This window comes from Phoenix dactylifera, chromosome 18 (genome assembly GCF_051530095.1).
Source record: "Phoenix dactylifera cultivar Ajwa chromosome 18, Ajwa_hap1_PhDact_Kaust_v1.1, whole genome shotgun sequence".
Classification (NCBI taxonomy): Eukaryota; Viridiplantae; Streptophyta; class Magnoliopsida; order Arecales; family Arecaceae; genus Phoenix; species Phoenix dactylifera.
The window spans coordinates 12,406,285-12,430,001 of record NC_143207.1 but is presented as its reverse complement, the minus strand read 5'-3'; the positions used below and the strand labels follow the sequence as shown (position 1 = coordinate 12,430,001).

Sequence of the window (23,717 nt, the reverse complement as noted above, 5' to 3'; positions counted from 1 at the left end):
ATTATTACATATAGATTGTCCAATGCTTAGAGGAGTAGGTACATTGCTAGTAGCTGTTTTGAATTTTGGCCAATGTTTGGAACCTAATGACTTGGACCAAGTTGCCATTGGTGGTTGTGTCATGGATTTTCCGTTAAATTTTGTGTCACCCATGGTTTGAGCGGCTAAAAGCTATAGCTTTTGGAAATTTTCCCAAATATATGGCTCCCACTATACCATTACTGCTAGAGCTTTCTTCCACCATTCTCCAATTGAGGTCTCCCATCAGACTTCACCTCCCATTAGGTCTCACCGCCATTGTCTACTAGGCCTCCCATTAGATCTCGCTTCCTACCAGCTCTTGTTGTCCCTCTGATCGGGCTTGTCGTCTCACCACCTTGGCCCCCATGAGATCACATCTTCTCGCCTCACCTCCCACGAATTCTTGTCACCTCATCTTTGCTCTGACATGGTCATGTCCTCTAACCTTGGATTCCATTGTATTTGGCTGGGCTGTGTTCGATACCACCAGATCTTTTCATGCCGCCCCAATCCCCTCTAGGTTTGACCACGAAACTTTGATCCCACGTGAGAGCTAACCAAGCCCTTCTCTCTTTCTTCTTGTTTTTAGGACCTAGACATGTCAAACTTGGTTCAACGATATGATTTGAATGGATGAACCAAGGTATGCTGTGCTGATACTAGACTCGTATTGGTTTCCCGGTAGTACAGTATGGTGCTATGCCTTTCTGTTCTGAGCCATACTGACAAAGCCAGACCTATTAAGGGAGGGGGAGAGGGAGAAGGAAAGGGGGGAAAAGAGAGAGGGCTTTCGAGCCCCCATATCCTCCGTAGGTGGCGGCCGCACGAAACAGAGGCTCTGCCCCTTTTGTTTTTTTTGAACTTTCTTAAGTGATGTTGGCAATCCGTCCCTTTCCCTCCTACTCTTTCCCTTCTTCCCTCTCCCCGCCTCTCTTTTCCTCTCTTTTCTTCTCCCTCTCTCGTTCCCTCGCTGGATATCTCGAATGGAGGGGCAGAACCATGTTGGTTCGCCTTTGAACTGTATGCCTAGAACTGGGCGGTTCGGGATGGTACAACCTTCTTTGGGTTGAACCATTCGGGTCATTATACCAATTTTCAGGTTTACGTTTGAACCAACCCATAAAAATTGGTGGGGGACGGGTCAAACAGATTTACTCAAGAGGGTTGACTGGGTTTCTAAACACTGGTTTTGACTGTCAACAATGATTCTGTTTCTATGCTAGCTTGTTTGTTGTGAAAGGTTAATTAACTTGGTGGTTGCTGATTATGTATAAGTTGCAGGCATACACTGCATTCATTTGAGTAAAAAATATTTTACTATAGCTCTATTTGTGCCATCTTCAATGATCTAGACCATGTGTCTGAGTGTGGAAACCAGTTCTGGCTGGTAATATAATTTCCTGTACTGAATTAACAGGAACTTTTCATTCTGCACGAAATTAAAATTTTGAACTGCTATCTGTAGTTAACTATTATATTGCTCTTTAGATTCTCATTCTAAGGAAATACAAGAACAAATTGAAGAGCTATCTGTCTCCATGTTTCATTATATGTTTCTGCATACATGTCTTGCCAGCATGGGTTTTATATGTAGTTAGTCAGATAGATCAGTATATTATTAGTGCTTTTTAATCTCGCTGAAGCTTGTCAATCATATATGCCCCATTATTGCTTTTTCCCCATTTAACGGGTCTTGCAATCTTTTTTCCGCTAGTTTTAAATTTTCCACTTTTTTCTTTTATTTCCCTTTTTGATGGGCTGACTGACATGATCTTTTCGAATTGAAATTACTTGTAGAATTGAAGATAATATTTGCCATTGCTGATACACATTGGTTTGAAAAGGAGCAGAAAATCAGGAATCTGGCAGAAAGATATGGAGATATATGGAACGCTCTTCCTAAGTAAGATTTTAAAATTCAAAATTATTAGAAAACAAATACCCTTGTTCATGCATTTGGAAATTTAAGCGAACTCCCGATCTATAGGTAAAGAGATGATCTTGTTTTCTGTAGCAATGGGATTTCTTCTATCTTGACTACATAATGTAGTTTATCTCTTCCTCAAGTCCAGGCTCCAGAAACTCAGTTATAGATCTGGTTTACTCGGGCCTACCAGACTTTGATTTCAGCAATTTCAATCTGTGTTTAAAGTTTTGGTCAGAATATCATTAAATATAACAAAAAATTAGGAAAATAATTGAAGAACAATACAAGAAAGCTTATGTTACAGAATTTAGAATATCTGGTTTTGTTTGGATAATTAGATATATGGTTTTGGTATTCAGACAGAAAGTCTCTAAATTGAGCAGAAAGGGAAGCCTGAAAATATATAAGCTTAAAATAGATCAAAAACAATGAAATTTTCAAAAATTCATGGGACAAATCAACTTGATGCATGATACACTGTTCAGTTCTCTTGAAAATTAGATTAGCCAATGCATAACTATTTTAATATGTAAAAAATTAACGTGTACAAGTACAAAACTGCATGCAAATAATTACTCAATATCTGGGTTAGCATCAAGTAATAACCAAATGCAAACATCTAGATTTTAATTATAAAGTTTGAGGAGAAACTTAACTACAATCATGTGTGGATCATCATTTTTTAATAAGATTTGAGCAAAGATCTCATCAATTTCAGTTAAAATCTCGTGAATGTTGTGTCAATCAAGGGGACTCAATCTGCTATCTGGAGTCTATGGACTCTTTTCTCTTTCTTCTCCTTATAAAATTTCTCGAAATTCAAAAATATCTCTTACATCTGAAATAAAATTAAATTTCTCTGAAGTTCATGGAACTTAACTACAATTACTTCTAATGATGTCAAAATTTACAAGTCTATCTTTAATTTTATATAGTTTTTGTCAATTTATCACTCATGTTTCAATGGGGGTACTGCAGGTTTTTGTCTTAGTCAGAATACTGAAAATTCATTTGACAAGTCTTTGTCTATCTGAAAATTTACTAGAATGAGTAATTTGGTTTTATTATATCTGCAGCTATGTGAGTCAGAATCCCTTCTTTTAACTTGAAATTATAGAAAATGACCTAAAATTGATGGTAGTTAGTAGTTAGCCATATACATTGAAATAAATGAAGAAATGCTTGGAAAATGGGCACTGAAAGATGAAATAATCAACTGTTGTGTACTTGTGGCGAATATTGTTAGTATCTGTGCGACACATTCAACTATAAATATAATATAATGCAATCTTGCACTTACAGTTTATATAACATTTTTTAAGGCAACTGTATTCATCTGCTTAAATTCTTTCGGCATATTTTTCCTGCATTTTTTTAATTAAAAAATGTTCCTTGGTGGCCTCATATATTTTGATGCATTCTTGACTTTGCTGTGTAACATCACTAATATTTTTACTGCAACTATTGAAAGCTTTATGTTATGTGTATTTTAGTTAGTGCTCTTGTATCTCTCCTGCAGATGAAGACTATTAGCTATTGCATGTTTAACCATCTTTTCAGCTATAAAGATTATCAGACTGAGCTTGTGTTCGTCTAATGGCTGTTTTGCAACACATGATCTGTGTTTGCAGTGATGATCTGGTGGGGGGAGACGACACCTTGGTCCCTGATATGTTGTTTTCAAGGCAATGCTTTACTGAGTGAGTATGACTAGCCTTAGCATGCCTATTTCTTTTTGGTGCTATTTGGTTAGTAATTTTTGATATTCACTGCTCAACTATTAATTTTATTTGAATACATGCACAGACACATATCTATGTAAACAAATAACCACTTTCACAACAACGTGTATAAGCTTGTATTTATAGATAGGTTTCTATGTGTGCCGACATGCATTCACACACTCGTTTGTGCATATTTGAGATCTGTTTGTAACGTGCATTCCTAGTTTTGTATCATTTTCATAATGCAGTGTTGGAGGAGAGGGAAGAGGAGGTTGGGGGGGGGGGGGGGGGCTTGGTACATGATGATGTACATGGATATCATTACTCTTGCAAAATGTATCAAGTGAGCACTGAAAGCGAAAAAAAATGTTGAATGGTAGGTGAAAATAAGCAGCAAAAGCTTTTATAACAAGGTAATACCAAAAATCAGGGGAAGCAACACCCAGCAAATGTGAGAGGCTATAATGAGCATAATTTTGTAGTGTGTTGAAAACTGAATCGGTGGTGTTGACTGGTACTCATCGTGCATCTATTTTTTATTTCAGTTCTGTTTCTCTTTGTTTACTAGTTGGTGTACCCACTAGCTCTCCTTCATTTTACTATGCTTGTTTTTTGTTTTCTTGAGGTCTAAGTGTGAAAATTTCGCATAAACTTGGGACTTGCTGTCCCTTGGGAATTGAAGGTCATTCTCTCTGACACAAAGCAGGTAAGCACACGTATCAAATAGATTTGTGGTATACTCTTCTCTTTCTTCACTTAAATTCTTTCATGGATTCAAGTGTTTTGTGCTGGTGCCATGCCGATTAGGCACTAGCTTAGTACATGCTGGATGACTTACCATGCCCATGTTTGGCACACAGTGAGCATCCAGCTAGTTTTCATGGCATGCAAGGGCTTAGACAGAAGCACATATTTGGTGCCTCCTTTTCATTTCTAAATATTCTGACTTTTTTCTAAGGATCTTAGGTATTTTTATATGCAAGAAAACTTGTATTAAACTTGAGAAAATAGTACACTAGAATCAAAAGTTAGGGCATGCATGCTTGCTTATTACTATGCAATACATTCTACAACGTAATATGGTATAGTGTTACACCTTACCGTATTAGCACCAAAAACAAGATATTAGCATGCTCTTTGGTTACTTGTGAATCCATTTTCATACGAAAGGATTTGCAATTGCCAATAGAAATGGTGTAATTCTATTTGTAGTTGCAAAAACTGTTTTCTATTTGGTTGCATGTAACTGATAACCTGAGTTATCAAAGGCTCAAGGCATGCTGAGGCACTAAAGTATCTTTGAGCCCAAGCGCAAGGCAAAGTGAGATGTGTGCGTCAGCAAGGAAAAAGTGCTATACATATGTATGTATGTATATGCATATATATGCATTGATTCATGTATCTATGTATATCTGTACATGTTTATGTATGTATATGTATGTAGCAGAACCATGCACAACAAAAAGAGATGGACATAGGCACCTCAACAATTTCAGCTACACCCACAAGCAGTCAAAAATCCATATGCACACGCCACAACAGTCTTAGCCACCCATGATCACATACAAAGTCACAAAGGCTGCTTTTTTGTGGTGTGCCTTGCACCTTAGTCTCACTGCTAACAATAATGCTGATATCTGCAAATCCATTTGTTGTGTTTGGTTGTACAGTGTTGAAAGAGGTGTAGTAACCTGTAAATGATCACAATGAACTAATTAATTAAGGTAAAGTTTCATGTGTCATGGTTGAGACAAGTCACCGGAGAGAGTGGTGGGGCAGTGGAAAAGGAGAGGGACGAGAGAGGTGCAAGGTCGGAGAAACCGGTACCGGGCACTATTCCGGTTTTCCGGCAGCACGAGTTGGTACGGGTTGTGCCGGGCTTGTACTGACGAACCGGACACCGGTGGAGAGGAAAAGAGAGAGAGAGGGAGGGTGGCGGACGCCGGTGGAGGCCGCGGTCGGACCTTTGTTTCATTCGAAACAGGGGAACCGGTTGCGGCCTTGCCCCCCATGGCCCTCGCCGGCCTCCGCCAGTCCCCACCGGCCCTCCCGACCTCTCCCTCTCCCTCCCTCTCTCGCTCGCTCTCTCTTTCCTTCTCCGGCTTCAGCAATGAGTCTCGTTTCCTCCTCATATCCTAAAAATAGAAAAAAGTGTTGTATAGTATACATAGTAGGAGGGAGGGAAAAAAACTCCTATTGATTGAGGGTTTTGGAGGACATGATATGCTCCGTCGTTGCCGGAACTGTATCGGTGAGCCACCGGTACGGCTCGGATCGGCCGGAACTGTCTGGTTTGGGACGGTTCTGCCGACCTTGGAGAGGTGGAAGAGGAGAGAGGAGGTGGTAGACATTGGAGTGGGAAGAGGATGATGGTGGAAGGTGATGCAAGTTGTGAGGAGAGAGAAATGGAAGAGGACTGGTTGCAACTGGTGAGGGAGGGAGATGGCTCTTGGACCATGGATTTGCCAATGGTGTCATAAGGGGGGAGTATGTATAACTACAGTAAATTATTATATAATATATTGTTAATTATATTGTGTGTATATGGGACCTCCAGAGGTTAAATCCTAGTTCCAACCCAGTGGAAGGGGTGATGATGTTGCTGTCTATATTAGAATGGGTTTAAAATGTCTCCCACCCAACCTGCAACTCCAAGTTATAAAATCTTTTGAAGGCAATTTTGAATTCAAAAAATGCTGTGACTTATGGGGCCTTTTTTCTAACCAAGTTGCAGCCTTACAAATAAATTGTAGGTGACCAAACAATTGCAGAACTTTACATGCAACTTCTGGAATAGAATTTGTGTTGACCTATTTGCAAGCAACCAAATAGCCCCTAGATGATGGATACATGGCAATCATTTGCTAAAACACATACTTTAGTGAGTCAATGAAAACACTATATCATATGACAACACTTTATCAGAAATTATTAGTGATCTTTCATCAATTGCACAAAGATTTTGTCAATTTGGCATAGTTGGCTTCTATCCATGCTAGAAAACAAGCTCCCCGCATCCTAAATGAAGAAAACAATGGATAATGCAAGGAAACAAAAGAAGGATCTGTTCACTTTTGGTTTGCGCTGGTTGTATATTGAATTGGTATTGTTCAATATGGCTGATAAAGCGAGTACCTTATAGGCATGTTGGTGCATGCTCGTGATGGCCCAGCACAGTAAGTGCTATGTTGTAGCATTGTGAACCATGATTGTTGTAACACAATATTAAAGCAACAAACCAATCTTGAATTAGACCAAATAACACCTCGTTGGTGCGGAACAAGTGATAGGGTTCTAATATGTGAATTTGAATTGCAAGCTAGTGACTAAGGGAAGATGATAAGTTTTAGGGTTTTAGTAATAAATTAACGAACTTGTGCTACCAAAACACTTGTTAGCTTGTATTGGATACCAAAATTGTCGGTGAAATTATGGCTTGCTTTATTCCACAACCATTAGTGCCCTTGTAATCCACCAAGGGTTGAAAGGAATCCGCCTTATGAAGAATAGACACTAACATGCAAGGATTGTTGTGCCAGTACTGGGACCCGTACTGATTGCTCGGTGGCACGGTTCGGTACGATACTGTGCCATTCTATGCCGAGCCTGCACTGATATAGTAGCACTGGAGGAGGGCGGGGGAGAGGGAGAACGGGAAAGAGGAAATGAGAGAGAGGGGGGGAGGGAGGGAGAGGGACGAGGTTGGCCAGAGGAGGCCGACGAAGGGCCAGGGAGGGGCCCTCTCCCTCCCTCCTCCCTCTCCCATGCCCTCCCTCCCCTTCTCTTACTCTTTTCCTCTCTGCCATTCTCCCTCTCTCCCGCCCTTGCCGGTTTCTCGAACGGAGAGGTAGAACCGTGCCGGTTTGCCTGCCCTTGGTACGACACAATATGCCTTGAACCGGGCGGTTCGAGGTGATACGGCGAACCTTGCATGCACTTGAGAGAAAGAAGCTAATCTTATCGGTTGTCAAAACTTGAGCAACGATTGCATTTGTAGTTTTCAAGGACCATTTTAAGTAGACTCATATTTGCCTTCAAAATCTTCCTTAAAGTAGTAAGACCATAAAAAAATTAATTTGAGTAAAACCTACTCGAAATCAGAAATCCCTCTGCTAGGGCAATCCCATGCTAGGATTTTGCATTAGATGGATCCCTAGCACATTCAAATATGGTAAGCCTTACCAGTGTGTACCGAGCATACCGTACTGTGCCGAAACCGAACCAATACATGATACAAGAATACCGAGTATATATATGCTGAACTAACCCTTGTACTCGGTATACTGACATTATAGCAGGATGATACCAGTATGGGGTTTGCTATTGAGGTTGTGAAGATTGCATTCAACCTTGGATGGGTCTTCAAGTCCACTTTTGACTTGTTGGATACGCTAGGTAGTTCTAGATATGCTTGATTTTGAGTTTGTGGCATTGAACTTCTTTTGCTAAAGTAAATTCTACTTCATGATTGTGGATTGATTTTGATTTATTAACTGAATGTGGGAACTGGGTTTACATAACCATCTGTTTAGTTGCAAAATAATGTTATCTGGAGCATAGAAATTTGCTAACTTTTTATACTTACTTTTTCAATTTTAGTTTGCCTTGACACTTCAACTACTTGTTTATCTTTTTTTAATGCATTTATTTTTTTCCTGTAATACTACTAGAAATTATGGTTTTTTTGCTCACAAAAAGAATTATGGACTTCTCAGAATTGTGGAGCCCTTTGAAGATGTTATCTACCCTAAAGGAGATCCTGATGCTGTCTCTATAAGTAAAAGAGACATTGAGCTGTTACAACCAGAAACTTTTGTCAATGACACAATTATTGACTTTTATATCAAGTAAGAGAAGTTAAATGCTTCTGCTTGATTTTTGAGTTGCAAATTCAAGTTTTATATGTTTCTGTACCAAGGAATGGTCTTCATTGTATAACATGCAATTGAAGCATGAGTAGTTATTCATTGCCTTGTCAATTTGATCTATTTTGTTTGGATGTCTTTGATTTTTCTGATGCTTGGCGTATAATATACACTCACACATGCACACAGGCACTTTGATGGTTGGTATGCAGAAAGCTTTCTAGACACACATCTCTATAGAGCTCCACGTTTGCATCATGTTTGCTCCTCAGAAACGTGAAGTCCACCAATGCTTGAATCGTGGCTGTGAGGCCATGCACAAACAGATGGGAACTCTTCATCTGGAAGTTTTCTTTCAGCGTTCTACATTGATGTAACTATGAGATTAATAGGCATGTATGGTTAAAGAACATAGAAGCCACCTTTACTCATTTAATTGAATATTGTTGTTAAGTTATAGCCTCTACCAAATGCTTGAACCAGCTGACCTCCACTTCATAGGATAGGTTATGCTAATGATATAAGTAATTCTCAACAAGGACATACAAGGGGAAGCAGGATTAACCACAGTTAAATTGATGTACTTGACATTGAGATTGTTTATGTAGACAAACAATCATTTCATGGTATCATATGAATTTGCGTTTCGGAAGTTCCATAGTCATAATTATTTTTGGAGATAGGTATCCCAAGGGGATAAATCATGTCATTAAAATCTGGAGTGCCATTGGGGAGGTTTTCAAAGTAATAAATTTTCCGGTAGTCTTTACTAATTTGAAGCTTTTCAATAACTAAGTCTCAATCATGATGTTTAATGTTAGCATGGCCACCATATACAAGAAAAGTAGCCAGTTGACATGGAGAAAACCTTCTTACATCTTTTCCTATATATGGTTATGACAATGTTGCCTTTGTGTATTTCACTTTTGAAATCCTTTACCATTTCAATCATCCATTCAGATTAGTTTAATGTAATTGCTGTATACTTGTTTTTTATTTATGACATTGATATATGACACCAAGATCAACCAGAATGCCTAGTTCGATGTCAAGGATAATCTTTCCTACTTGAAGTAAAGTGCCTATCTGCATGGACCAGCATACACTGTGCTTGTTCCTTACCTGTATGCAGCACAGCTAAGCACGAGACCTTTGGCTAGTGCATCTGTTCCTGTTTGTGTCCTACGTAGTAGTGCTTACGAAGCTCTAGCCTGGATCTGGGGCGTGACACTCATCTGCAAACATCTTCTTCCATTACCAAAAGGTCGAAAAAAAGGAAGCTAGAAGGATGTGAAGTAACTAGTATGGTTGTTGTTGTTGTTATTGCTATCATCATTATTATTACCTTTTTTATATCAGCCTTCTTTCATATTTGGACTAAACTGCATCCTTTCTGATTAATATGGATATTCTTTTATTACCTCTGTATATATGGAACTTCATATTGAAATCGAGATTTTTTTGTGGTGGTACTTGATTGTAGATATTTGAAGAACAAGATTGAACCTAATGAGAAGCATAGGTTCCATTTCTTCAACAGTTTTTTCTTCCGTAAACTAGCGGACATGGACAAGGATCCAGGCAGTGCTTCGGAAGGCAGAGCAGCTTTCCTTCGTGTTCGTAAATGGACACGGAAAGTAAATATATTTGAGAAGGATTACATTTTCATACCAGTTAACTTCAAGTAAGAATACTATTCTCAAATATTTTGGATAATTTTGAAGAAATTAACCTTCAAAAGCTAAATTGAATTTATGACCTCAAACTACAGTTTGCACTGGAGTTTGCTTGTTATTTGTCATCCTGGAGAAGCAGCAACTTTAAAAGGTAAGATTTTTCTGTGTGAAACTCTTACACTTTATTCCACAAGTTTTATTTTGCACTCATGATTTATTGTTTTCTTCCAGATGATGACATAAAGGAGTCTTCTAAAGTGCCCTGTATATTGCATATGGATTCCATTAAGGGCAGTCATAGTGGTCTCAAGAATATTATTCAAAGGTTTGTTTATCTATTTTAAACCTGAATATAATTCACCTTATTGACCTCTTCTAATATGTCCGCTTACATGTGTGAAAATCCTTCCTTGCGTCATAGTTTTTAAGGTATTATGTCGTTCCTGTTCCAGCCAAGGATAGACATGTTACTGTACATATTCTATCATATTGTATGGAGCGAGAAAGGCCAGGGTCAAGCACTATTTGGTATTCCAACAGAATTCAATGTATACTATCCATGAAATAAATGTGCTCTTTTACCTTTAAAAAATAATTTAAGTACACAACATCCATGATTGTCGAGAGCCTATAATGAATCTTCTGCATGTTTCATGCAATTGCAGTCTTATGTAGTCACTGATTGCTTTTTCATCTTGATTTTTGTTGTTCATCTGTGATAGTTTATTTAATGAAGTTTTTATTGTTCTATTTGGCATTCCCTCTTCTGAATGATAGCTTGGAATATTTGCCCCAAATATATTGATTTTGCATTATTGTATTGTTATAGCTTTATGAGGCAGTAATACAGTTTGGCCCTTATATAAGCTACAAATTTGCTGGAGTCCCTCAAACCGTATTGAGATTCATATATTTGTGCCTGCTCTAGTTCATGTGGTAAGTGGGTCTGTCCATATAGATGCACGACTGATGCTGGGGTGGAAAAGGTGGAGTGTTGACTTTATGTTGATAACCAGTGAAAACAAGTAGTTCATAGTATGTTATATGTGTAAGTAAGCTTCCTATATGAATTACTTATCTTACTCGTGCCTTCATGCATGCTAAATTTCATCAGAATTTGTCTGAATTATGGACATTGAATTTTTTTTTGCATTTTATGTATGGGCCAAAAGATAGCAAGGTTTTAAATTTCGGCCAAAATCAATTCGTTTCAGCTTAACCTGAACTGAAATTGATTCTCGCTTCCATGTTTTGATTAGTTTTGGTGGTTTTGGTTGGTTAATTTCTGCCAAAACTGGGCAGTTTCAGCCAGTTCTGCTGAAACTCCCTGGTTTCGGTGGGTTTGGTCGTCCAAAAGAACCCTCATTATGATGCTCTGTAGATAGTAAAGATTAATGCGAACAAATCGATACAACACAGTTCAGAAAATAACTACTTATGTGAAATAGATGTAAGATTCAACGAATGCATGCATTTGACTAGATAGAGTCTTAACCTCAAAAATACGAGAAATAATGAAGAAAATTCAATATATCTTCAGTTCTACTAAATATGAAACATAATGAATTTTTAAACAACTGATGCTCAAGAAATTAATGTATGCATGCTTGCATGCAAGGTTTTAAGTCCCAGCGGGAGGGGGGCTCTTCCGTTCCTATGAGAAAATAGGACCGGGACAGTGTTGGGACTTTGAAACCCATCTATGTTGAGGAGGAAGAAGAGAAAAGGAAGGAAAGATGAGGAAATGAAAAGTGAAAGGAAAGAAGGAAAAAAAAAGGAAAGAAAGGCAGGGAGGAGAAAAGGAATGAAAGGAAAGAAAGAAGGAAGAAAGGAAAGAAAAAGAAGAAAAAGGAAAGAAAAGGAGGGGAAAAAGGGGGGAGAGAAGGAAGAAAGGAAAGTAGAAAAAGAAAGAAAAGAAAGAAAAGACAAGGAAAGAAGAAGGGGAGAGAGATGGATAATATCTATGGGACTCTCGATCGGGGCTGCTGCCGGTATGAGGCGAGACAATGGGGTGTCCTGTTCCATGGAGAAACTGGGACACCCCTGTCCCACGAGATCTAAAATCTTGCGTGCATATATACCACATACATATGTATATTCAGCATAACAAATATTAGCATGCTTAATTTCACTCGCATGTAATTTAACTTCAGTCTTAAATTACATAAACTATAACCTGTATAATGAAGCACTTTAAAATATTGTAGAAAAAAGGATGTTCAAATGCATGAGGCTCTCGCCATTGCAAGGTGTGGAAGGGTCAAGCATACTCTGCTTTACCCCCATGTGCAGACAGACTGTTTCTGTATTTGGAACCCGTGACATGTAGGTCATAATGAATCAACCTTACCATTATGCCAACACCTACCCCTGGCTTCAAATATTGTATAATAACTTTCTAATGCTCTTTTGTTGATCTTATTATTTTTATTCTTTTTTTTTTTTGGAAAGATCAAAATCTTGAAACATGGACTAGAACTTTTGAAATTATTTAAGCCAAAACTCTACCCAAGGTATTAAAACCAAAACTGCAATTGAGTTTTAAAACCTTTAAGGATAGGTACTTCTATAGCTGCAAGAGGAACATAGGTATAATAAAGAAGATATGCGTCAACATATTTTAGTATCTGTGCCTACTTGGATATTGCTAGGATCTGTGAATGTGTCTATTTTGTTGGAAGCTGCTGTGCCATAATCTTTAATGTGCCTATTTTGTTGGAAGTTGTCATGCTAGAATCGTTGAATGTGATATGAAATAAACGAGTATAGATTTGACCTTTAAAGTTGCTCGTATGATGTTTATATGGTGTCTATGAGGTTTGACCTTATGGACTCGAATGGTTGGGATGGGTTTGGTGGATCCTAGGGTCAGCGGAACCGTCCTGAACCAGAGGATTCCGGTCGTTCCGAGCTGTACCGGCGGCTCACTAGTACAGTTTCGGCAACGGAAAGAAAAACCATTGCCGGAGCTGGAGGAGAAGAAAAGAGAGCGAGTGGGGGAGAGAGGGGGAGGGAGAGGGAGAGAGGCTGACAGAAGGTGGCGGAGCGCCCTCCACCGGCCTCCGCCATCGTCCACCGTCCACCGGTCTCCTCTCTCCTCCCTCTCTCCCCCTTCTCTCTCTCTTTTTCTCTCTCTCATAATCTATGTGCCCTCTCCTCTATTGGTACAAGCTCGGAACAGCACGATGCAGGCCCGTATTGACTCGAGCCGCCGAAAAACCGGTACGGGGCCCTGTACCAGTTCTGCCAACCTTGGTGGGCCCTGCTGGTTGGTTGGGCGTCATGGGTTATAGTAATGATTGATCGGGATGTCTGAGGTTTGTGTGTATTGGTTTTTTGGTTTGAGGTGTTGGATTCGCAAGCATGGGTTTTTAGGCTTTTGAAGAATATGATTGTGTACAGATAGGTGAGGTTATATTGTTAAAGGGTAAATTAGGTTTTGAGTAAAGAGGGTAGTATTGGTTTTTGGACAATTATTAATTGAATGGGATGCTTGTGGGATTTACTCATTGGGGAATGTTATAGTTTCAGCAATCAATTGAGCACAAGCTATTCAGGCTTGGGTAAGGTCAAATGGTGCTAGAATGGTTTCTAATTAGTTTTAGGTAAATCAAAGAGGGGTCCCTAAATGACTTGGCCATAGGAGGCCTTATCATGGCTCAAAAACTGTTTAATCTACAGATGTATTTAACATTATACATACAATAGAAAGTAATTTCCCATCTCACGTCTGGTGGTGGATGTCATTAATTTTAGTTTTTGGTCAAATTACATGATGCAATGCACATGACAAATGTCAGTCCTCAAAAACTTGTGGAACTTAACCACAATAGTCATTTGAATGAAATATCCATCTATTAAAGAGTTCCAGCACTGACACATATATAACTGAAATATTTAAACTTTTTGAAGGTCATTTTGACCTTTGATGCATTATGTAGAGTTGCTTACACTAAACTTTCTGAAAGGCTTTGAAGGACTTGGAATGTTCTTTGCCTTGGTAGAACTGTTGTTTGGAGGACATATTTTCTTTGTATTTGACCCTGGTATGAAAGTCTTTATTTTCTTTCACCCTGGACTTGATATCCAGCAATATTATTAAAAATTTTGCTTTAATGAGTGTGATTTCTTAGTTACTTGTCTTTTTCGGAGATTGGCAGTTACCTATGGGAGGAATGGAAGGAAAGACATCCAGAAGCATCTGAAGATAATTCATCAAAGTTCTCAAATTTAAGATATGTCTCACTTGAGGTTCGTTTCCCTGGTTCAATGACAGCTTAGTTGAACTTGAAAAAACTTTTATTATTAATTGTACCAGATTATGCGCAATCCACTTTTTGCTACCAATGTCAAGTTACTGATTATTGAAATTAGAAACTTGTGTGTGCCCTTGGGTATGAATGAATGCTTTACTTGTTTGTTGGCATATTTATGAAGTGTGTAGCCTATAGGTGTTAGCGAGCATACTTCTTGGAGGTTCATCATCCATGGCATATTTAACTTGTGATAATGTTTATCTTGTTTAAAATATTTTAGTGTCAGAATTGTTAGGCATTTGTTAGTCTGAAGAGGATAAGAGGGGGGAAGGGGGTTCTATGTTTATTTAAATATATCAGCATGTTAGATAATTTAAAGAGGAAAATCTCTCCATGGCTATCCTTTGATAGACATTTTATATTTGAAGGAGCATTATATTTTGGTTGGATCTACTCAATTCTTTTGGATGATGCATGGGTCCACTAAGCCAGTCGGGATGTAAATATGGTAAGCTTGTTTAGGTTAAGGCTCTGCTGTGTACTGGCATGGTTCAATAATTTCAGTTTCAGATTTCATTTTGGTGAATTTAGGTCTGAAATGCGATAAGCTTTTTTAGGTTAAGGTATTTTTTTTGTGGTTATAAAATTATATTTCACCATGACATTTGACAACTAGGTCACTCCTCTGCCTGACAGATTCTCAAAGTCAATATTGTTCAATATTGTCTTTTTTCCTTATTTTAATGGAATTTATGCCGATAATGCTAACCTACTTCCACCATATTTGATCAAAACTTATGTTTTTGTTATCCTTGCTTATGAATCTTATATTTCCAAGGCATTGATCTTCTTCTATATGTCCCTCTTAGCTTTATGGCTCATGCAATTCTTGGTTGAGTCACTATGTTGGGAGAACTTTAACCATTATGTCCTGTTTTGTGTTTTAATAGTCGCTTATTTCTCACTTGTTACTTTTTGTTTCAGTTGCCACAACAGGAGAATTCATTTGATTGCGGCCTTTTCTTACTTCATTTTGTGGAATTGTTTCTGGAAGAAGCTCCAGCAAATTTCAGCCCTTTCAAAATCACAAAGTTTTCCAGTTTTGTGAGTCTTTTTTCTCTATGTAATCTTTCACAATTATTTGCCTAAAAATTGGAAGGAACTACAAGAAAGACCTGTATTGTTTCACTAGTGAGTTATGAAATTATCCCTTTGCACTTTCTTAATATCTATACTTATTTATCACATTCTTACTAAATTTACTTGGCCTGCCATACTTCATATATTAGTGTCCACGCGGTTCATGATCATTTGAAAATGTCATGCTTTTCTTAAACTTATCACATGGTAGTTGCACGAGTATGATGTAAAATCAGCAGAAGAGTTCTAAAGAAATTGAACTTCATAAGAAATTATAAATATTCTATGCCATTCAACATAACCAGAATCTTGTAAATGATGGATTGATCGATCATGTGGATACTTCTGACTCTGTTACTGCCCACTGCTAAACAAATTGTTTGAAGAGTCTTTTTAAAAAAATTCAGATTTTAATGGATTTGTTCAAGTCCCATGGAATACTAAATTTATCATCCTTAGTATTGTCTGGTCTTCTTTGCAAGTGGTGCCGAGAATACATGTTTAATTTTCATTCAATTGAAATATCATTTTAAAACTATTTCATATATCCCATTTTCTTATGTATTCCTACTTGCCTAATTCTGTCAATGGATTTTTTGTTATAAGAAATGGAAGCTCTCCGGCAGCTAAAATCAACATTTCTTTCTTAACCACGACGTGGAAACTAACATTCATTCTTCCTTTGATGGCGAGGGTGGTCCTTTTGGCTTTTCTAGTATTGTAAGAACTAGGATCTGTCACTTGCCCTGCATGTGCTTTTGCTTGAAAGAATAATTCTGGATGTCTCACCTGTCTTCTGCATGTAAGGGAAGCCGTGCTTATTATTGCCTTATTTTCCACTTTTCTGGTAGATTGTCAGAGTCCAACATTCTTGGTGACTCTAAATGGAAAGGCCACAGAGTCCAGCATGCATGCTTGATTCATGGCTTTCCAACTATACAGGAAGATAATTTAAGCATGAAGAAAATGATTTATTGATCCATTTCCCCAAAAGGCTGGTAAATTGAAGTATATAGAGATGCAGGCAGAGAACCCACTCAAATTAAAGAAAAAACTACTCCTCTAACCTCGCTCGGGACTACAACCAAACCGGTATCGAATATCGTCCCCGCCCCCGGAGATGGCATTCAATACCTGTAACCCAGTAACCGAGGAAGCCGGCTGAAGCCGGGGTTCTCAAACGGCGAAGCCTTAGGGCGTGGGGTCCTCTCAAACGGCGAGGCCTTGTTTACTCCCTCCCTCAAGGTCGGTCGAGTTGGCACAGGGGTAAAAGAAGACAAAGAGTCCAAGACGAAAGCATTTATAGAATAGAGCGAAAAAGGGCTTTCGAGTGAGCTTGGGGGATTCGATCGAGGTCAAGGATTGGTCTATGCAAATGGTAGTTGCTCATTTTTCTCCACCCATTTTATAAAAATGATCTTCCGATGGATAAGGGGGATCTGGGGCAGTTTATGCAGGAGTTTTTTCTTTAGCTCTAGTTCTAACCAAATGCAAAAGTCTCACGAAAAAGCAAGTTGTTTGAGCTGCAGTCTCAGGGCCGGCCCGGGCCCTAGGCGACCGAGGCGGTCGCCTAAGGCCCCGGGCCAATGGAAGGCCCCCAGGAGGCTGACCAAAAGGAAGGAAAGGCCCCATATAAAACGGGATCTGGAGCTGGCTACGAGTCTTCCCCCTTGATGGAAGGGAGGTGGAGAGTTTCCTGGCCTGCAGAGGGGCAATTTGGGAAGTTGGGGACAGTAGTTTTGTTTTGGGTGGGGAGAGAGAGGAGGGATTTGGTTGGCTTGATAGACGCCTGAAGCCACTCTTATCTTTCATCCCTTCTCTTTTTTGGTTTTGGTCTTGGTTTTCCTTCCCTCACATTACTCCTGATCCAGCTGGGCCATCCGGAAGAAAGATAGGGGGATTGGAGATGGACTTCTTGGAGGGTGGAGATTCTTTTAGCTTTCTCCTCTCGGTTTCTCTCCCCTCTTGGGTGGTAGAGAGAGAAAAGGAGGGAGAGGGTTGAATGGCTGCTGTGCTGTGATGTTGCAGTTGCTGCTTGGGTACTCACTTGAAGGGGAGATGGTGGGATGGGACTTTTATTAATTAGATGGAGTGAATTTCCCATAGTGACCCTACTTTCTCTTATAGAGAGGTTCCTTTATGGACAAATTCTTTTCTCTACCTTGACCATGAACTGCCATGGGATGACCTTTTCATGGTAAACAGTATTGCCAAGCATTATCTCAGTTATTTAATCAGTTTCATGGCCCTTCATTTAGAGTAATTACTTTTATGTGCTTCCATTCAAGAATTATATTAAATTGAAAAAGCTTCTTGTCTATCTTTGTTGGATTCATGTATCTTTGTTGAAATAGTGTACTTGATAGCTATCTATTTTTATTTATTTTTTTAAGTATTTTATATTTATTAAAAAAATTATTATTAAAATTATTATTTTTAAAAAAAGAAGCCTCGTTCATTGGTTTCGCCTTAGGCCTCAGAATGTATTGAGCCGCCCTTGTGCAGTCTAAAAGCAATTTTTAAGGATTTAACTAAAAATCTGCAGTCTAATCATAAGTAGGTAATTTGAATAAACATGTTTGAGCTGTCTAGAAAGCTGATAGTGCAGCATGAACGGTGTTAATAGGCCTGTCGTTGGATCAGATCTACCTTAATTGCCTCGAACCTGATCCAATAGTCTGTATCCCATAAGGAGTTTCTGATGCAATAATTTGTAATGTCGAATTCAATTTATCAGTCCACTTACAAACATAATTTAAACAGTGTGATCCAATCTGTTGATGATCCGATCTTATATATATATATCTGTATGCATTTATGTTCTTATCTTTCTCTCTCTCTGTGTGGGTGTGTGTGTGTGTATATCAACCACCTTGTTTGCTGAAATTTGGCTAATCACTGGCCCCGGGTTCCTTCCTGATGTTGTTGCTGCGGTGCTAATGTATCAGCCAAAGCTCAGTTTAGAAGAAAAGAATCCTTACCTACCTACTTGCATTTTTACCAGATTGGATCAGATTGTCACATTGGATAGCAAATATTATTGGATTCTGATTTGAGCTAGAACTTCAATGATACAAGGGGTTATTTAGTTTTTATTCTGTCCCGATAGATCTTTATTAGAAGTGGACCCAATATTCATGGAACAGCTCTTCATAACTATGCATGTGGCGCACAGCACATCCTATTGGGCTAATGGTGGAAGATTGTTACACTCAGAATAGCTGAAGGCATCAGTACTTGCGTAGAAAGCCTTCAAATTTCTTCGTAGTTCTGTTTGTCATATTTCTCGCTTATAGAAAAAGCATAGCATGTATCCCTTTTTTTTGGGAAATAAGAAAAGTGTTTTTGCATGTTCCAGTTAGCAAACACCAGTTGTGCGCGCGCACAGTTTCTGCAGGGGGTGAAAGAGTACAAGTACAGAATTCATGCATGGCACATACTCTTGCATATATACACATAAATACATAGACACACACAACACATACATACATACCTACATACGTATATATCTACAGATATACATACATACATGTATGTATGTATCCTTTGTATGTGTAGCTATCCCTTCTTTGGCATATGTGGATGCTTATTACATTGTTCCTGTGCCACTAAGAACCAACCTCCCCATTGGAAAAGTCTTCCATTTTCACCCGAAGTTCCAAATAGCTCTAGATCATTCTGAAATTATTTTATTGTGCCTCTCTATGTTTCTCTTAACATGATGTTGGGTTTTTTTTTTCAGCTTGGTGCTGATTGGTTTTCGCCCGTTGAGGCTTATCTTAAGCGTTTTATCATTTGGAAGCTGATATATGATCTTCTCAAGGTCCCCTCTCAAAAAGTTATGCCAACAACATGTACCAATGGACATTTCTCTGGGTTTCCTGAAATTGAGGCTGATCCCGTCATAGAATTTCTTCCTGTGCAATGCCATCCAGCCAAGCCAGCAGTTGGTGATTCAATAACTCCTGCTACTGACAGAGGAAATGAAAATGATGTTGAGCAAGTACGAGCAGTAGAATTTCTTCCCCAGCCGTGCAGTCCGGCTAAGCCAGTACTTTCTTATTCATGCGGACCTGCTTCTGACAGAGTAATTCAAATTGAACTGTCAAATACATCTTCTGATGTCACTCAATGTGATAAAAATGTGGGACTGGTTGTGCGAGAACTTCTTGGACCAGGGGCAACTGCAGGGTTTTATCCTGAGGTCCCAGAAAATGCTTGTCAACAGGATGAACCGTTTGAGAAACTTGCATCTACAGCATGTCGGGTAGTGGTATTCTTCCTCCATGGTGACTAGTTTCACTTACAGCAATATTTATATACCCGTTTGATGCATGATTTCTTTCATTACATCCATTACTCATTATCAGTGGAGTAACATGGTATCTTTGTGGATTAGGAACATGTGGATAAGAGTCTGCATTTTGTTTCCTCAAGCCTAGACAACGATGCTTGCCAACCACCAGGTGGAATCTCCAATTCCCAGATTTGTTCGACTTCGTATTCCCCTGAGGTTGTGGGAGTGCATGATACATTACAGAGCTCTATGCAAGAAAAGGAAGCAAATGTTACATCACTTGAGTCTTTTAACATGGACCAAACAGTTTCTGATTGGAACCATGAAGCAGGAGAACCAGAGTCTGTCTCGCCCAAGAACAAAGGATATGTTCCAGATAGCCCTTCTCTTTCTTCTGAGAAGCAACTGGATGGTTTTGTCGAGGATTCTCAGAAAACAGATACTGTTAATGTGAAGAATGAGGATCATCAAAATTCCCAGGTAATTGATTCCATGGAGGATGGTGGGGATGGTGGAGATTGTAAGGAAGTTAAAAAATCTGAGGCCAGGGTTGGGGATAGTATAACTGAAGCAGAGGATGGAGATTGTGATAATTGCCAGAAACAGGATGCTACAAGGGCAGATGGGGAAGAGGGCCAAAACAATGCTGTTACTGAAGCAGATGGCATGGATGGTGATTGCGAGAATGTTGTTACCACTGAAGCAGAGAGTGGGTTATGCGGTGGTCCTTGCGAAGAGAATCTTCCTCCCATGTACTGTCAAGATATCGTAATAGCTGATGATGAGAGTTCATTAGATGACGACGATGATGAGAGGCTAACTGCAAAGAGATTAGAACAGCAACCTTGCAAACGTCAGAAGGTTATGCTCCCTGAAGGCAGAAGGCGCACCCGAAGCTTCACAAGAGACTGCCCTTGAATGGCTCTCCGATAATTGGTCATTTTTGCTTGATTAATGCACCTTGTAAATTTTTCTGTGACATACTAGCTGTCTGTATACGGTCAGATAGGATATGGGGTGTTTATAGGGGTGTCTTTCGGTATCTCCCCTCTTTACCTGCATTGGTGATTTTGTTAGCTAGCTGCATCATTAAATAACCAATTGAGGTGTCCTTGCCTTTCACAATGAATTATTCTCCTATAGTCACTGTTTAGCAATTCTTGTGCTCTTCACGAGACATTGTGTCAAGAGTAGGGGAACATACAGAGCAGCTATTAATTCAAGCATATTATGGGTTGAGTTGATAGCATCTAGGCTGCAGCCTCATGCATTTGGTCGATACTTGAAACTGAGCCCCTCCTTAAGGCCTTTTGAGAAAATAGCAATTCTGGCTTCAAAGTCTTCCTTTCTAACCGTGGAAGTGTGGAACTTTCAATTGAGCTCTTTTTATTTGATTCATGGTCTGATCGGTGAATCTGTTAAAAAAGATGCATCCTCTCACAAAAGAGCAAGATGGTTGTGTATTTTTGGCTTGTCGCAGCTTCCATGAGCTCGCATGGGTACACTACATTATTAGACTCGTTTCCGCGAGGCCAAATGAAGCTCTGATAAACTGTGCACCTAATTGTTCAATTTCTTGAGTGTTGCTCATGTGATTGGGAATTATTGATGTTGTTTCCAAACTGATGGGATATTTAAAAAATCATGTTGTTATGATCTAGTTAAGTCTAGTATTGGAAATTATGTACTATTGTATGGTTGGTAAATTGAAATTCAAGACATTGTTTACAAAAAAAAAAGGAAAACACTTGTGGCACGGAATCAGAGTTTTACCTGTTGATTTTCTCCGATTGACACCTATGGCTATGCTATCTTCTCTCTGCTTGGGGTGGTCGTATCTCATTTTTGATAAAATTTATGTAAATAGATAATAAATATTAGAAGGATTCAAAATTTTGATCTTTCGGTTAATAGCCATTTGGAGAATGGAAGATTCATTGGATAAGGAGAGGCGCATATTTAAGAGAATTAGTATTATATGGTAGAATATTTTTGTCAAACATAGCACATTGAAAATTTTGGCTTTCTTGCAGTGATTTTTTTAATAATTTTGTTTTTTTGATAAGATATTATTATAGTTATGAAGGACTTGCATGATATTTGTAACTTAATAATGGGTGTCTAAAGGATTACTTTATTTGCTCATTTTTTTATTATAGAAATAATGATTGTAGTCGATATAATTTTAAATATTCATCATTGAACATATTTAATTATCTATGTAAATTTAAATTTATTATTTTATTTTTTGAAAATTAACTGTTTCAATTAATGGCTAATAATGGTCCTTACGACATCTATTTTCCAAAGAGTTTAGTGGGCGCTAATTGGGTCAGATAACATCCATTATAACATGTCATATGGTGGTTTTTTAATGTTTTCCCCCCAGCATCATTGAAACTTAGGGTCAGCTACGCTCATGCGAGTCTTAATGCACAAATTAGGGATCAAGCTTATGGTTCCAGAATTTATGCACAAATTGGGCCAAATTAACTAAACCCACAAATCAAATTCGACTGCAAGTTAACAAGTTGGGCTTCACGGACGGCCCACAGCGGCCCATTGACTAATGATCCAACAGGCCCAGCATGTTACGATGATCAAGGAAATATTGGACTTCCCGGAAAAAGAAAAGACGAGAGTTGGGCTTTCCTAGGCCTTAATGGCGTGGCCAAGATTCTCGTAAAATTTAAATTAAATGCGCAGCTATTTTTCTTGTCATGATTAGGAAAGGTTTCTAACGTTAATTACTAGTTCTCTTTCCGAACAGAACTAGGACTAATCTCTCTTCTCACCCTCTACATACATATCAGACCGGCCTCGAGGCCTTTCTCCCCATCAATCTCTCTTGATTTCCTTCATCTCAGTTCTGCCTCCCTTTCGTTGTTCCGTTCGTTCTTCCACCATGCAAGAAGCAAGAAAGCGTCCAAAGATGATGAAATCCAAGGGGAAGAAGGCCGATGAAACCCATCTCCCACGCATGACTCCTGCATGGGTGCTGGAGTTGGCGCAGAAGGGAAAGGGCACGGAGCCATGCTTCATCATGGCCAAGACCCTGGCCAAGACCGACCTCCGCGCCGGGCAGAACCGCCTCCTCATCCCCGCCGCCTCCGTGAAAGCCCACCTCATCCCTTTCCTCTCCGACGAGGAGAGGGCCGCCGCCAACCTTCTCGATCGCGAGCGGAAGCGCAAGAGGCCGAGCACCGAAGACGGAGACCTCGAAGGACGCAAGACCAAGAAGATGAAGCTGGCCGAGTCCGGCGGGGGCGTTCTTCAAGAACCAGGCGAAGGAGAGGCCTCCGAGGACAAGAAGAACGAGAAGACGAGCAAGAAGAAGAAGAAGAAGGAGGCAGGGAGGAAGCACGGCGGGCTGCATGTGCCGGTGTGCGTGGGAGCCAACAAGTGGAAGGCGTACGTGATCATGACCCGTTGGGACTCCACCAACGGCACCGTCCTCAAGGGCGCCGAGTACTCGACGCATCTGGCTAGGTGGAGCGGCGTCAAGGTGGGCGACAAGGTGGAGTTGTGGGGTTTTCGGGAAGGAGAGATGGGGAGGCCGTGCTTCGTTCTCCACAGGATTACGGAGGGATTAACCGAGTGAATTCAGGGTGGAGGAGTTTGGGTTTGATCTCAGGGGAGCAGAGCTGCAGAGGGATTCTTGATTCTTTCCAACCAACGGTTGGCCTGTCATTATAATTCTTATTCTTGATTTTTTTTCTTTCAAGAGGAAACGTGTGGTTTGTATGTAAAAGAGTGGGAACATATATATGTTTAAATCTCAGATTCTTTTATTAGGATTTGTTCAATGTAT

At 39.4% G+C, this 23,717-nt stretch overlaps 1 protein-coding gene across 12 annotated transcripts in view; it reads left to right on the top strand.

The window, feature by feature from the left end:
• The window catches only part of LOC120112442 (putative ubiquitin-like-specific protease 2B), a 35,563-nt gene extending 14,532 nt beyond the window's left edge, over positions 1-21,031 (top strand). For 2 of the 12 annotated variants that reach the window (XM_039131889.3, XM_088714142.2), the window contains exons 7-16: positions 1,819-1,924; positions 3,580-3,648; positions 8,388-8,519; positions 10,021-10,221; positions 10,309-10,364; positions 10,445-10,538; positions 14,374-14,464; positions 15,454-15,573; positions 19,352-19,882; positions 20,009-21,031. In XM_039131889.3, coding sequence (XP_038987817.3) covers positions 1,819-1,924; positions 3,580-3,648; positions 8,388-8,519; positions 10,021-10,221; positions 10,309-10,364; positions 10,445-10,538; positions 14,374-14,464; positions 15,454-15,573; positions 19,352-19,882; positions 20,009-20,824 — 2,216 coding nt within the window. In that variant the 3' untranslated portion in view covers positions 20,825-21,031. Of the gene's footprint in view, positions 1-1,818; positions 1,925-3,579; positions 3,649-8,387; positions 8,520-10,020; positions 10,222-10,308; positions 10,365-10,444; positions 10,539-14,373; positions 14,465-15,453; positions 15,574-19,351; positions 19,899-20,008 lie in introns of all 12 variants that reach the window. The other 10 variants (XM_088714144.2, XM_088714145.2, XM_088714151.2 and 7 more) reach the window with 6 other exon arrangements.
• The last annotated feature ends 2,686 nt before the right edge of the window (positions 21,032-23,717 follow it).